Source organism: Hemiscyllium ocellatum, chromosome 37, assembly GCF_020745735.1.
Source record: "Hemiscyllium ocellatum isolate sHemOce1 chromosome 37, sHemOce1.pat.X.cur, whole genome shotgun sequence".
In the NCBI taxonomy this organism is placed as follows: Eukaryota; Metazoa; Chordata; class Chondrichthyes; order Orectolobiformes; family Hemiscylliidae; genus Hemiscyllium; species Hemiscyllium ocellatum.
This window is the reverse complement of record NC_083437.1, coordinates 25139047-25155483: the sequence shown is the minus strand read 5'-3', so window position 1 is coordinate 25155483 and position 16437 is coordinate 25139047. Positions and strand designations below refer to the sequence as shown.

General features: G+C 43.1%; 1 protein-coding gene across 1 annotated transcript; it reads left to right on the top strand.

Annotated features, from left to right (window-relative positions):
- Positions 1-40: 40 nt before the first annotated feature.
- Positions 41-16216, top strand: akr7a3 (aldo-keto reductase family 7, member A3 (aflatoxin aldehyde reductase)). Its single transcript, XM_060851944.1, has 7 exons — positions 41-323; positions 7573-7760; positions 8327-8431; positions 14154-14250; positions 15014-15113; positions 15245-15374; positions 15640-16216. Exons 1-7 carry the CDS (start codon positions 62-64, stop codon positions 15799-15801), a joined length of 1044 nt encoding a protein of 347 aa, XP_060707927.1. The 5' UTR covers positions 41-61; the 3' UTR covers positions 15802-16216.
- The last annotated feature ends 221 nt before the right edge of the window (positions 16217-16437 follow it).

The following is a 16437-nucleotide window of genomic DNA, read 5'->3' as shown; positions in this document are numbered from 1 at the left end:
TTAATGCCGCTTCGGCCAACCACGTTTGACTGATACTTTGTGGACTTTGCCCGGTGCGGCCATGTTGAATATTATTTCCACTTCACGGCCTGTGGTAAAGGGGTGTCTTTTGGCTTTCCGCATCATGTCTTCATGTTCTGCCGGGATGCGGCCCAGGACCATCCTGGGAACTATGGAGTTTGGCCGACGCGCGGATCCACAGCAAAGCGCAGCAATGGTGTGCGCGTTCATGGAGCACGGGCACGACGAGCTGGACAGCGCGTTCATGTACGCGGACGGGCGCTCGGAGGAGATCATTGGCTCGATGGGCCTCGGACAGAAAGGTTAATAGTGGGCGTAAACCGTTCGGCCTATCGCTGTCTTTCCACCCACTCACCACGTGTCTGCATTCCCTTACGGCGTAAAAATATTGCTTATCTCTGCCCCAAATAAGACGTAAGAGCAGAAGAAGTTTGAGTCTGAGGAGTTTTGTTATGATTAGATTAGATTAGATTAGATTAGATTCCCTACAGTATGGAAACAGACCCTTCAGCCCAACAAATCCACACCGACCCTCCGAAGAGTAACCCACCCAGACCCATTCCCTACCCTATATTTACCCCTAACACTATGGGCAAGTTAGCATGGCCAATTCACCTGACCTGCACATTTCTGGATTGTAGGAGGAAACTGGACTTCGAAGAATGTTTACAAAACAGAGGGAGGACATATTACCAATTAAACCCTGACTGGCTGCCTGCAACAGCCCCAGTCTTTCCAAATAGCCATGCATGTATTTAGATTAGATTAGATTTCCTACAGTGTGGAAACAGGTCCTTCGGCCCAACTAGTCTACACCGACCCTCTGAAGAGTAACCCACCCAGACCCATTCCCCCAACTAATTCACCTAACTCTATGGGCAATTTAGCATGACCAATTCACCTGACCTGCACATCTTTGGACTGTGGGAGGAAACCAGAGCACCCGGACGAAACCCACGCAGACACTGGAAAATGTGCAAACACCACACAGTTGCTCGAGGCTGGAATCGAACCTGGGTCCCTGGCACTGCTTCTAACCACTGAGCCACCATGCCATCCCATTGGTGCTAAGCCAATTTCTCTTTTGAAAGTTATTCTTTCAGTACCGCTGTCCAGATTGCTCACTGAATAAAAGTTGTTTATTTTCATGTTAAATATTCTATGCATTAGGAAAGATGTTATGGAACTTGAAAGGGTTCAGAAAATATTTATAACGATGGGTAATGGAGAGGATTCTGGGTAATCCAGACGGGAAAAATTTCTGGCTGTAAGAGCTGCTCCTTTTTTTTTGAGGTATTTTAGGTGTTGGAGGTGATTTCCTCGAATTCCAGGAGCAGCAATTACTGTTTTATATGCTGTTGCATTGTTTTGGAACTTTGGAAATAAAAGTCAAAACAACAGCAGTTTAAAAGGGAGAAGGGCAGACAAAGGAAGCACATGGTGAGGACAGTGGAGGAGAGAGAGAGAGAGAGAGAACCTGCATAGCCTTTGCTGTTTGAATTTGTGTATCGCTGGACATCGGAATGCTTTTGGGAAAATTAACAAACAGTGACATTCCCAACTAATCTTGGAGGAACTGTTGGGCGAAGTTCACAGCACAGAATCAGATAATTGTTGTTTTAAGTCTGTCCAAGAGAAAGGCTGCAGTAGTGGGTACAGTGGATTCTTTCTTGATTATATGTTTTTGGAGATAAGTCTCTTGATTAAACTTAAAATATAAGCCATAGCTATTAATTTAACCTGGGGCAGTGATGTAGAGGAATAAGACGGTGTTATTTTCTGGGTCTGTAGATTGTGAAGGAGCAAAAATGGCCTTTGCAGTGATATGTACTTCTTGTCAGATGTGGGAGTTTAAAGAGAGTTTAAGGGTTACTGCGGATTATATCTGCCATAAATGCTGCTAGATGCAAATCTTATCAGATTGAGTGGATCGGTTAGAGAGACAAATAGAAGCGATGAGGAATTTGCAACAGCTACAGTATGTGATGGATGGCAGTTATAGAAAGGGGGGAACACCTCAGATACAGTCACATACATGGGTTAACTCCAGGAAGGGTAAGAGAGGTAGGCAGCTAGAACAGGAGTCTTTTGTGGATATATCCATTTCAAACAGGTATGCTGTTTTGGAAAATATAGGGGGTGATGGATTCTCAGGGGAACTTAGCACAAACAGCCAGGTTTCTGGTATTGAGACAGGCTCTAATGCAACAAGGGGTACGTCAGCTTCCAAGAGATCAATTGTGTTAGGGGATTCTGTAGTCCGAGGTACAGACAGATGTTTCTGTGGCCAGCAGAGAAAAAGCAGAATGGTGTGTTGTTTCCCTGGTGCCAGGATCAAGGATGCCTCAGAGAGGGTGCAGAATGTTCTCACAGGGGAGAGGGGCCAGTAGGAGGTCATTGTCCACATTGGAACCAACGACATTGGAAGGGAAAAGGTTGAGACTCTGAAGGGAGATTACAGAGAGTTAAGTAGAATTTTAAAAAGGAGGTCCTCAAGGGTAGTAATATCTGGATTACTCCCAGTGCTACGAGCTAGTGAGGGCAGGAATAGGAGGATAGAGCAGATGAATGCAGGGCTGAGGAGCTGGTGTATGGGAGAAGGATTCACATTTTTGGATCATTGGAATCTCTTTTGGGGTAGAAATGACCTGTATAAGAAGGAGGGGTTGCACCTAAATTGGAAGGGGACTAATATACTGGCAGAGAAATTTGCTAGAACTGCTTGGCAGGATTTAAACTAGTAAGGTGGAGGGGTGGGACCCAGGGAGATAGTGAGGAAAGAGATCGATCTGAGACAGGATACAGCTGAGAACAGAAGTGAATCAAACAGTCAGGGCAGGCAGGGACAAGGTAAGACTAATAAATCAAATTGCATTTATTTCAATGCAAGGGGCCTAACAGGGAAGGCAGATGAACTCAGGAAATGGTTAGGAACATGGGACTGGGATATCATAGCAATTACTGAAACATGGCTCAGGGATGAGCAGGACTGGCAGCTGAATGTTCCAGGATACAAATGCTACAGGAAGGATAGGGAGACAAAAGAGGAGGGGGAGTGGCATTTTTGATAAGGGATAGCATTACAGATGTGCTGAGGGAGGATATTCCCAGAAATACATCCAGGGAAGTTATTTGGGTGGAACTGAGAAATAAGAAAGGGATGATCACCTTATTGGGATTGTATTATAGACCCCCAATAGTCAGAGAGAAATTGAGAAACAAACTTGGAAGGAGATCTCAGCTATCTGTAAGAATAATAGGGTGGTCATGGTAGGGGATTTTAACTTTCCAAACATCAACTGGGACTGCCATAGTGTTAAAGGTTTAGATGGAGAGGAATTTGTTAAGTGTGTACAAGACAATTTTCTGATTGAGTATGTGGATGTACTTACTGGAGAAGGTGCAAAACTTGACCTACTGTTGGGAAATAAGGCAGGGGAGGTGACTGAGGTGTCAGTGGGGGAGCACTTTGGGGCCAGCGACCATAATTCTATTTATTTTAAAATAGTGGTGGAAAAGGATAGACCAGATTTAAAAGTTGCGTCAAGTTCTAAATTGGAGAAAGGCCAATTTTGATGGTATTAGGCAAGAACATTCAAAAGCTGATTGGAGGCAGATGTTCGCAGCTAAAGGGATGGCTGGAAAATGGGAAGCCTTCAGAAATGAGATAATAAGAATCCAGAGTAAGTATATTCCTGTCAGGGTGAAAGGGAAGGCTGGTAGGTATAGGGAATGATGGATGACTAAAGAAATTGAAGGTTTGGTTAAGAAAAAGAAGGAAGCATATGTCAGATACAGATAGGATAGATCTAGTGAATCCTTAGAAGAGTATAAAGAAAGTAAAAGTATAGTTAAGAGGGAAATCAGGAGGGCAAAACGGGGACATGAGATAGCTATTCTCCAAATAGAATTAAGGAGAATCCAAAGGGGCTTTACAAATATATTAAGGACAAAAGGGTAACTAGGGACAGAATAGGGCCCCTCAAAGATCAGCAAGGCAGCCTTTGTGTGGAGCTACAGAAAATGTGGGAGATACTAAATGAATATTTTGCATCAGTATTTACTGTGGAAAAGGATATGGAAGATATAGACTGTATGGAAATAGATGGTGACATCTTGCAAAATGTCCAGATTACAGAGGAGGAAGTGCTTGAAACGGTTAAAGGTGGATAAATCCCCAGGACTTGATCAGGTATACCCGAGAACTCTGTGGGAAGCTAGAGAAGTGATTACTGGGCCCCTTGCTGAGATATTTGTACCATCGATAGTCACAGGTGAGGTGCCGGAAGACTGGAGGTTGGCAAACGTGGTGCCACTATTTAAGAAAGGTGGTAAGGACAAGTCAGGGAACTATAGACCAGTGAGCCTGACCTTGTGGTGGGCAAGTTGTTGGAGGGAATCCTGAGGGACAGGATGTACATATATTTGGAAGGTCTAGGACTGATTTGGGATAGTCAACATGGCTTTGTGCATGGGAAATCATGTCTCACAAACTTGATTTGAGTTTTTTGATGAATGAACAAAGAAGATTGATGAGGGCAGAGCAGTAGATGTGATCTATATGGACTCGAGTAAGGCGTTCAACAAGGTTCCCCATGTGAGACTGATTAGCAAGGTTAGATCTCATAGAATACAGGGAGAACTAGCCATTTGGATACAGAACTGGCTCAAAGGTAGAAGACAGAGGTGGTGGAGGGTTGTTTTTCAGACTGGAGGCCTGTGACCAATGGAGTGCCACAAGGATCGTTGCTGGGTCCTCCAAGTTTTGTCATTTACATAAATGATTTGGATGTGAGCATAAGAGGTACAGTTAGTAAGTTTGCAGATGACATCAAAATTGGAGGTGTAGTGGACAGCGAAGAGGGTTACCTCAGATTACAACAGGATCTTGACCAGATGGGCCAATGGGCTGAGAAGTGGTGGATGGAGTTTAATTTAGATAAATGCGAGGTGCTGCATTTTGGAAATGTAAAACTTAGCAGGGCTTATACACTTAATGGTAAGGTTCTAGGGAGTGTTGATGAACAAAGAGACCTTAGAGTGCAGATTCATAGCTCCTTGAAAGTGGAGGCACTTTCTTGGTCAGAGTATTGAGTACAGAAGTTGGTAGGTCATGTTGCGGCTGTACAGGACATTGGTTAGGCCACTGTTAGAATATTGCGTGCAGTTCTGGTCTCCTTCCTATCGGAAAGATGTTGTGAAACTTGAAAGGGTTCAGAAAAGATTGTCAAGGATGTTGCCAGGGTTGGAGGATCTGAGCTGCAGGGAGAGGCTGAACAGGCTGAGACTGTTTTCCCTGGTGCGTCGGAGGCTGAGGGGTGACCTTATAGAGGTTTACAAAATTATGAGGGGCATAGATGGATAAATAAAGTCTTTTCCCTGGGGTCGGGGAGTCCAGAACTAGTGGGCATAGGTTTAGGATGAGAGGGGAAAGATATAAAAGAGACCTAAGGGGCAACATTTTCACGCAGAGGGTGGCACGTGTGTGGAATGAGCTGCTAGAGGATGTGGTGGAGGCTGGTACAATTGCAACATTTAAGAGGCATTTGGATGGGTATATGAATGGGAAGGGTTTGGAGGGATATGGGGCGGATGCTGGCAGATGGGACTAGATTGGGTTGGGATATCTGGTCGGCGTGGACAGGTTGGACCGAAGGGTCTGTTTCCATGCTGTTCATCTCTATGACTCTATGTTGCTGGGGCTTTGAGCTATAGGGAGAGGCTGAATAGGTTGGGCTATTTTCTCTGCAGCATTGGAGGCTGAGGGGTGACCTTAGAGAGGTTTATAAAATCATGAGCGGCATAGATAAGGTGAATAGCAAAAGTCTTTTTCTCAGGGAAGTAGAATCCACAACTAGAGGGCATATGTTTAAGGTGAGAGGGGAAAGATTTAAAAGCGACCCATGAGGTAACATTTCCAGGCAAAGAGTGTGTGGAATGAGCTGCCAGAGGAAGTGGTGGTGGGTGCAATTACCTACCTGGTAGCTGGCTGAGGATATGAATAGGAAGGATTTAGAAGAATATGGACCAAATGCTAGTAAATGGGACTAGATTAATTTAAGATATCTGGTCGGCATGGACTGGTTGGACTGAAGGGTTTTTTTCTGTGTACACGACTCTATGACTATGACTCTATATCACTTTGGTTCATTTGATAATCTGTGTGTCGATCCTCAATCCTTCGACTATGGATACAGGCCCTCTTTAACTGTATTGACGAGGCCACTCATGATTTTGGTAAAAACAATGACTGCAGATGCTGAAACCAGATTCTGGATTAGTGGTGCTGGAAGAGCACAGCAGTTCAGGCAGCATCCGAGGAGCAGTCAAATCGATGTTTCGGGCAAAAGCCCTTCATCAGGAATAAAGGCAGAGAGCCTGAAGCGTGGAGAGATAAGCTAGAGGAGGGTAGGGGTGGGGAGAAAGTAGCATAGAGTACAATGGGTGAGTGGGGGAGGGGATGAAGGTGATAGGTCAGGGAGGAGGGTGGAGTGGATAGGTGAAAAAGAAGATAGGCAGGTAGGACAAGTCATGGGGACAGTGCTAGTTTGGAACTAGGGTGAGGTGGGTGAAGGAAAAATGAGGAAACTGTTGAAGTCCACATTGATGCCCTGGGGTTGAAGTGTTCCGAGGCGGAAGATGAGGCGTTCTTCCTCCAGGCGCCTGGTGGTGAGGGAGCGGCGGTGAAGGAGGCCCAGAACCTCCATGTCCTCGGCAGAGTGGGAGGGGGAGTTGAAATGTTGGGCCACAGGGTGGTGTGGTTGATTGGTGCGGTTGTCCCGGAGATGTTCCCTAAAGCGCTCTGCTAGGAGGCGTCCAGTCTCCCCAGTGTAGAGGAGACCGCATCAGGAGCAACGGATACAATAAATGATATTAGTAGATGTGCAGGTAAAACTTTGATGGATGTGGAAGGCTCCTTTAGGGCCTTGGATGGAAGTGAGGGAGGAGGTGTGGGCACGGGTGGACGCCTCCTAGCAGAGCGCTTTAAGGAACATCTCCACCCTGTGGCCCAACATTTCAACTCCCCCTCCCACTCTGCCGAGGACATGGAAGTCCTGGGCCTCCTTCACCGCCGTTCCCTCACCACCAGGCGCCTGGAGGAAGAACGCCTCATCTTCCGCCTCGGAACACTTCAACCCCAGGGTACCAATGTGGACTTCAACAGTTTCCTCATTTCCCCTTCCCCCACCTCACCCTAGTTCCAAACTTCCAGCTCAGCACTGTCCCCATGACTTGTCCTACCTGCCTATCTTCTTTTCCACCTATCCACTCCACTCTCCTCCCTGACCTATCACCTTCATCCCCTTCTCCACTCACCTATGCTACTTTCTCCCCACCCCCACCCTCCTCTAGCTTATCTCTCCACGCTTCAGGCTCTCTGCCTTTATTCCTGATGAAGGGCTTTTGCCCGAAATGTCGATTTTACTGCTCCTCGGATGCTTCTTGAACTGCTGTGCTCTTCCAGCACCACTAATCAACTCATGATTTTGAACATGTCAAATTTTCTCCCTTGATCTTCTGCTGATTCTAGTTTCTTTCTTTATCTTAAAGTAAAGTTTGCAACAAAAGTGAATCCATGGGATGGGAAAACGCTGAAAGCAGAGAGTGTCAGAAATCAGTTTAAAACATCATTGGAACGCCTACAAAGGAAGAGCGTTGAGATCCTATATCTTCATGCCCCAGACCATGAGACACCAATTGAGGAAACACTAGCTGCTTGTCAGGAGCTTTATCAACAGGTACAATGTCGATATTAGTGTTCAACACTGAGCATGTGGACATCAGGAACATGCAAGGAATATTTGAGTATAGAACAGGAATGAGAGGTATTTGGCTCATCAGGTCTGCCATTTTGATGAAATAACTATTCAGTTAGTCTCACTTGCCATAGTACATTGAGCAATGCAATACCAAATGAGTGCAAAATTATTGGAAGTACAACTGTTAGGATGAGGTACTAAATACTGGTCCTGTCCTTCTGTGTGAGTTGCTCGGGTATTAAAGATCCCGTCATGGCATGAGAACAGCATGAAAAAGATCTGCCAGTATCATAGCCAATATTCCTCCTTTAAAGGCATGCGAAAGATTAACAGAATTGGGTCTTGAAAGAAATATTTAAATATTACTGCCTTTCAGAGTGACTTGCTGCATAGAAAAGGCTTTGAGCAGTTTTTCAGTTTGCATATTTTTAATAGAAATCCTGCCCTCACTGCAGAATAATGATGTGGCTTTTGTGTTCGATGTTCTTGCTACTGTGAAATAACTTAGAAAATGTCAGAATGTTTTAATATGGATTTTGTTTTAGGGGAAGTTTAAAGAACTTGGCCTGTCAAACTATGCTGCATGGGAAGTGGCAGAGCTGTATTCAGTCTGTAAACATAATGGATGGGTCCTTCCTACCATTTATCAGGTATGTCAAAGAACAAGATTGGCAACATCTGACTTGCTGGATGATCTAATTCTGAGATTTGCCTTTAGTTGTACCCAGCTGGGTGTTCCCTTCTATCTTTCAATTAATTCGAATGTTACTTTATTTATTTATTTAGTCATTGAGATGTACAGCACAGAAACAGACCATTCGGTCCAACTTGTCCATGCCAACCAGATATCCCAACCCAATCTAGTCCCACCTGCCAGAACCAGCCCATATCCCTTCAAACCCTTCCTATTCATATACGCATCCAGGCGCCTTTTAAATGTTGCAGTTGTACTAGCCTCTACCACTTCCCCCAGCAGCTCATTCCATACACTTACCACCTTCTGTGAAAATGTTGCCCCTTAGGTCTCTTTTATATTTTTCCCCTCTCACCCTGAACCTATGCCCTCTAGTTCTGGACTCCCCCACCCCAAGGAAGAGATTTTGTCTATTTATCCAATCCATGCCTTTCATAATTTTATAAACCTCTATAAGGTCACTCTTCAGCTTCCAACGCACCAGGGAAAACAGCTCTAGCCTATTCAACCTCTCTGTATAGCTCAAATCCTCCAACCCTGGCAACATCCTTGTAAATCTTTTCTGAACCCTTTCAAGTTTCACAACATCTTTCCAATAGGAAGGAGACCAGAATTGCACGCAGTATTCCAAAAGTGGCCTAAACAATGTCTAATACAGCTGCAACATGACCTCCCAACTTGTGTACTCAATACTCTGACCAATAAAGGAAAGCATACCAAACTCCTTCTTCACTATCCTATCTATCTGCAACTCCACTTTCAAGGAGCCATGAACCTGCACTCCAAGGTCTGTTTGGGCATCAGCATTCCCTAGGATCTTACCATTAAGTGTATAAGTCCTGCTAAGATTTGCTTTTCCAAAAAGCAGCACCTTTCATTTATCTAAATTAAACTCCATCTGCCACTTCTCAGCCCATTGGCCCATGTGATTAAGATCCTGTTGTAATCAGAGGTAGCCTTCTTCACTGTCCACTACATCTCCAATTTTGATGTCATCTACAAACTGACTAACTATATCTCTGATGCTCACATCCAAATCATTTATGAAAAGTAGTGGACCCAGCACTGATCCTTGTGGCACTTCACTGGTCACAGGCCTCCAGACTGAAAAACAACCCTCCGCCATAACCCTCTGTCTTCTACCTTTGAGCCAGTTCTGCATCCAAATGGTTTGTTCTCCTTGTATTCCATGAGATCTAACCTTGCTAACCATTCTCTTATTGGGAACCTTGTCGAACGCCTTACTGAAGTCCATATAGATCACGTCTACTGCTCTGCCCTCATCAATCCTCTTTGTTACTCCTTCAAAAAACTCAATCAAGTTTGTGTGAGACAATTTTCCACGCACAAAGCCATGTTGACTATCCCTAACCAGTCCTTGCCTTTCTGAATACATGTATATCGTGTTCCTCAGGCTTCCCTTAGACAACCTGCCCACCACTAATGTCAGGTTCATTGATCTACAATTCCCTGGCTTGTCCTTACCATCCTTCTTAAACAGTGGCACCACATTTGCCAACCTCCAGTCTTCTGGCACCTCACCTGTGACTATCGATGATACAAATATCTCAGCAAGGGGCCCAGCAATCACTTCCCGTGCTTCCCACAGAGTTCTAGGGTACACCTGATCAGGTCCTGGGGATTTATCCACTTTTATGCATTTCAAGACATCCAGCACTTCCTCCTCTGTAATATGGACATTTTTCAAGCTATCACCATCTATTTCCCTACATTCTAAATCTTTCATATCCTTTCCACAGGAAATACTGATGCAAAATACTCATTTAGTATCTCCCCATCTCCTGCAGCTCCACACAAAGGCCGCCTTGCTGATTTTTGAGAGCCCTATTCTCTCCCTAGTTACCCTTTTGTCCTTAATGTATTTGTAAAAACCCTTTGAATTCTCCTTAACTCTGTTTGCCAAAGCTATCTCATGTACCCTTTTTGCCCTCCTGACTTCCCTCTTAAGTATACTCCTACTGTCTTTATACTGTAAGGATTCATTTGCTCTATCTTGTCTATTCCTGACATATGCTCCATCCTTATCTAAGATGTTTTTCCTTGTGCGAGCTACTTGAACTAGTGGACACTGTTTTCAAACATAGGGTCTCTCTTTTAAATCAGAGATCAGGAGATATCCTTTCTTTAATGGTGTTGAAGGTCAATTAACTCTTCCTCAGGGAGCAGTAGAGGCAGGGTCACTGGATATTTTGAAAGCAGGGATTGATAAATTCTTAACTAACAAGGGAGTCAAAGATAATTGGGGTAGGCAGACAAATGGATTTGAGGCCAAAATCAGATCAGCCATCTTCTTACTGAAAAGTAGAGCTGGCTTGAGGGGCCGAATGGCCTTCTCCTGCTCTCAATTCATATGTTCAGATGTAGTCAGTAGGACTGATCTTTAATATTGACTTGGGACGATCTATTGCAGTGAAACCCTTGCTGCTGTCATTTGTACAAGGCTGAAATGACACAGTTGCTCTCATGATCTCATTGTCAATGGCGGCCTCTTCAGAGAGTTGTCCATTGAGGAAGTGCTCAACATTTCCAGAGTCTCTAATATATATGGGAGAAGAATACTTGGCTGACCACATGTTAATGTGTAAATTTTATTTTCACATTATTCAAAGATATAAAGAATTGAAGAGATTGAGCGAGGACAAAACTCTGTTGCAGAGTAAACAATGACAGCGCAGTCATTTGCAAACTTTAGATCATATGGTCAGTTTAGTTTTGACATTGAGGGGACTGATCTGGCTGCTGAGGTATGGGAAATGGTCTAAAGCTAAGAGAAAATTTCTAAATGTTGTCTGTATCACTTGATCCACTCGGGAGTCTGATGGTGTTGGACAGATCATCAACTCGTTCGATCAATGATGAAGATCTACCCAGCGCTGAGACATCAGAAGACCCAAGTCCAGGAGAAAGAAGTGTCTCAGCCTGAAAACAGCCCAACCAACAAGAGGAACTCCAAGAGTAAATCATGGCCAATCTACAAAATCCTTACACAATTATCTCAATTCACAAGCATTGAGATCAATATAAAGTCAACTATACTAAACTACTTTGTCCAAATCATTGGGTTTGAGCGTCATCGTTACCAGAAGTGGCTTGATGAATATGACACTCAAATATGTGACCTCCTGGAACAAAAACAATCAGCCTTCATTGCCAGGCAGAACAACCCAAGGATACAATTCAAGGATGCAGCAATTCAACAGCTCATGGCTGACATTCAAAGACAAATCCAGAAGGCAAAGAACACATGTTGGGAAGAGGAAATTTGAGAGATCAACAATACTCTGATCATCATGACATGCGAAGCTTTCTGAAGTCACCAAGGCCACCTAGAGAACGAGGTTAAATGGACAAAATCCTCTTCATTCACGAGGTTTCCAAGAGGTCTAACAACATTGTGATGGCTTTCTTACAGAATTCACGTTGTTAGGGTTTCTTCCTTGTGTGAATGTGTTGATGGACCAGGAGATAAACTCTGTGAATGGCTTGTCACACACCACACTCCTGGATGCTTGGGCATCAGTGTGAATCCATTTTTGGTTCAGGAAATCAGATGAGTGGGTGAAGCCCAGCCACAAATATTGCCCAGAAGAGTCAAAGAACCAAACGAGCTCAATTGTAAACCCTACACTTGAAGGGTTACTCTCCTGTGTGGATTGTCTGATGCTGCAGGATGCTTTGTAACTATGTGAACGCTTTCTCACAAACTTGATCACAGGATGTGGATTTCAATGGTAAGGCATTTTTGATCTATGAGAATACAATCTAATCATCCTCCCATGCTGTACTGTCTGTAACCTTGAGTTGTCCAAAACTCTGCCATCAATGCCTTAACTTGCACTAAGTTCTGTTTACCCATCACCCCAGTACTTGCTAATCAACAATGATTTTTTTGTTTCGGAGAGGTTCAACTAGTTATCAATCCTTGTTTACAATCTGTTCCAGTATGTTGCTTACATTTCTTGTGTCTTTTCCTTCTCTTTTCCCCAAGGATATTTACTTCTGCAATTTGGCTTCTTGAACGTCCCCCATATCTTCTTTCCTCCTTTTTAAGAGGCTTCTTAATCCCTATCTCTTTGTCCAAACTTTTGGACACCTGCCTTAATATCTGCTTGTGTGATTCAGTACCAGATTTTGTATTTTGAAACATATCATAGATCGATGCAGCATACAAGAGGCCCTTTGAATCTGCACCAGCCAATCTGCACTAATTCCACTTTCCAGCACTTGATCCATACCCTTGAGTGTCACATTTCAAGTGCTCGTCCATGTACTTTTTAAAGGTTGTGAAGTTTTCTGTCTCTAATGCTCTCCTAGGTGATACATCCAAATTCCACCACACTCTTGGTGCAAAATGTTTCCTCAAATCCTGTCTAAACCTCTTGCCCCTTCATCTTAAAATGATGCTTCCTCGTTATTGACCCTTCAACTAAGGGGAACAGCTGCTTCGTCTCCATTTTGTTCATTCTCCTCATAATTTTATGCCCTTCAGTCAGTTCTCCCTTCAACCTTCTCTGCTCTAAAGAAAATAACTTGAACCTATTCAAGCTGTCTTCATAACTAAAATGCTCCGATCCAGGTGAATCTTCTCTGCACCCCCTCCAGTGCAGTCACGTTGTTCCTATAGTGTTGTTACCAGACTGCACACAGTAGTCCTGTTGTGACCTGACCAAAGTTTGTGTAGCTCCAGCATAACCTCCCTAGACTTATGCTATATGACTGATAAAGGCACATGTGCTATATACTTTCTTAACTACCCCATTAACCTGTCCAGCTACTTTCAGGGATCTGTGGACAAGCATTCCAAGATTCCGTGGTTTCACTAAGCTTTCTAGTGTCCTGCAATTAATTAAGTATTGCTTTGTCTTGTTGCTTCTTTCAAAGTGCACCAGCTCTCACTTTTCATGGTTAAATTGCATTTGCTACTGATCTGCTCATCTGACCGATCCATCTATATCTTTGTAACCTACAACCTTCTTTGTTACTAATGGCCACCTTGCCATTTTGTTGTTATGTTTATGCTTTTAAAGGTGATGTAAACTTTCATTACTTTTTGTAGTTATTTAGAAAAATTGGGACACTGTCCTTTGGAGACTAGGGTATGGCCTCTATGAATTAATGTCTCTTACTGGAAAGTCATATGTCTGTGTCGTATCCGAACATGTGACATGAAATTGCTCCGCCTCTATTGACTGAGATGTCTGTCCTCTTGTGCCATCCACATTATTACACCATTTGGCATGCGTCTCTCAGTGGTTTCAATCTTACCTTAAACTTCTCTCTCAACTCCTTTATGACCTTCTTTAAAACTGTTCACTTTGATCAATTCGTTCTCATACTCCTTAGGACCGTGAGTTTTTTTCAGATTAAAGTTTGCTTCTGTAAAATTTCTTGGTCAGTTTTCTCCTTTTAATGGTGCTGCCTTTTAGATAAGACATTAAACCAGAGCAGTGTCTGCCCTGCCACATGGACAGAAGTGGTCCCTAGATACTATTTTTAGGAGCTGGATGTTGTTCCTGCTCTTTTGATCAATTTTTCCCTTCAACTAAAGTCATACATTACGAAATTGACTACATTTCTGAAATACTTGATTGCTTGTTTGATGCATGTTTTCCACAAATGGACAAATGGCTTTGGAATAATTTTGCTTGTTTTTTTAGGGAATGTACAATGCCACAACTCGTCAAGTGGAGACAGAACTCTTTCCCTGTCTCCGACATTTTGGAATGCGATTTTATGGTTACAACCCACTTGCGGGTAAGTATCATTCCAGAACAAAATGAAATATAAAATGAGTATCAGAATTTAACAAAACAAATTATTCAGTTTGAACTATCCAGCTGTGAACATTCAGAAAAGGTTTCCACGTTGTTTGATATCCAATGGTAGAGTTGCACTGTTCCCTATGTGGATTCAGATCATTATCACCACAATCAGAGAACTTATGGCTCATAGAAAACCTGGTTCATGTTGATTCACTCTTACCCCTTCATTGTAGGATGATCATATGCAGGAATAAGGGTCAATATCTTCAAGGGATGGAAGAAACTTGGTCCATTCCTAATCTTAATAAAATATCCTAGATCCCATACTGAATTTTTTAGATTAGATTAGATTACTTAGTGTGGAAACAGGCCCTTCGGCCCAACAAGTCCACACCGACCCGCCGAAGCGCAACCCACCCATACCCCTACATTTACCCCTTATCTAACACTACTGGCAATTTAGCATGGCCAATTCACCTGACCCGCACATCTTTGGACTGTGGGAGGAAACCGGAGCACCCGGAGGAAACCCACGCAGACACGGAGAACGTGCAAACTCCACACAGTCAGTCGCCTGAGTCGGGAATTGAACCCGGGTCTCGGGCGCTGTGAGGCAGCAATGCTAACCACTGTGCCACCCACTAATTTTGTACAGTCTAAATCATAAACAGCATTGCAGAGATCTCAGGATGGTGGGGTTTGTGGGTAGAGTCCTGAGGAATGGAGAGAATATAAAATTTGTCTTGTTGGTGCAGGAGGGTTACTAACTGGGAAGTATACATTTGAAGACAAAAATGAGAAACATCCTGTTGGCCGGTTCTTTGGAAACACTTGGGCTGAGGCTTACAGAAACAGGTGAGTCCACAAACTGTGCATGGTTGTTGGACCTCATATTTTACTCTTCTCCTATAGCAGCAAAGATTGTTTGGCACCTAACTTTGGCTGATTTTCTGTTTTCTTTCACTGCAATTTTTTTACTTGCTCAGGTATTGGAAGGAGCATCACTTCCAAGCTTTAGATCTAGTGAAGAAAACAATAGAAACAACGTACAGTTCTGAGAAGCCAAGCTTGACAGCAGCAGCATTAAGATGGATGTATCATCACTCCAAACTCCGGGTACGGCACAGATTCTGCAATGTAAATAAATATCATTGTTACAAATTATAGTCTGAGGTGATGACTTGGTCCAGCCTGTCCAATGCTAACTATTTTACTAAGTGTGGAGGAGTGATCTTACTCGTTATCTACCTTTTCCATTCGATATTGAATAAGTAGGCTTGGTACTATTTTCTTCCATTAAATAATCTCTAGCCTCCTCATTCTTCTCTATTCCCCTAGACAGGATTGTTCAATTACTACAGCTGATGTTTGTTTACTCTAGGGGGATCTTGGTGATGGAGTTGTAATTGGAATGTCAACGATGGAACAGCTTCAGATGAACCTGACTGCCTCAGAGGAAGGGCCACTTGCCCCGACCGTGGTCGAGGCCTTTAATGAAGCTTGGAATCTTGTGGCGCATGATTGTCCAAATTACTTTCGATAGGAGTCGTCCTTCAAAATAAAAGTGCTGAAGTAACACTTAATTTCTTGATGGACCCAGTTCAAAGCCTTTACTAATAATTTTATTCAGATATGGATGAAACAATTAATGTAACTGATGTTAACAAAGCTCAGCTGCCTTGTCTTTCTCGTGAAAAGTTGCTGAGTTGCAATGGGAAAATAATAACAGATGAGTAGTCAATGTAACTGTTCTATGATAAGAAATCTGACAGAAGACCAGCCTTGGGCGAAATCACTTGCAAGATACAAGATTACACTCGGAGATCTTTCAGTAAGTCCAGTCCCACAAATATCGAATTAAAAAATGAACACTTAATAGAATCAAAGCTGTTAGAAAAAGTACATTATGTTTATTTCAAATCTGTCTCCAATGGAGAATAAAATGAACTAATAGATCATTTGTTTGTTAGTGCTTAAATCATTTATGATGTGGAGGTGCCAATGTTGGACTGGACTGGGCTGGGCAGGGCAAAGTTAAAAATCACACAACACCATGTCATAGTTCAAAATGTTTCTTTTAAAAGGACAAGCTTTCTTAACTAAATAATTTATAGCAATACAATAGGAGGAATCAACTGAAATAACAAAGATGTAATTTCACAACAATGGATTCCATTAC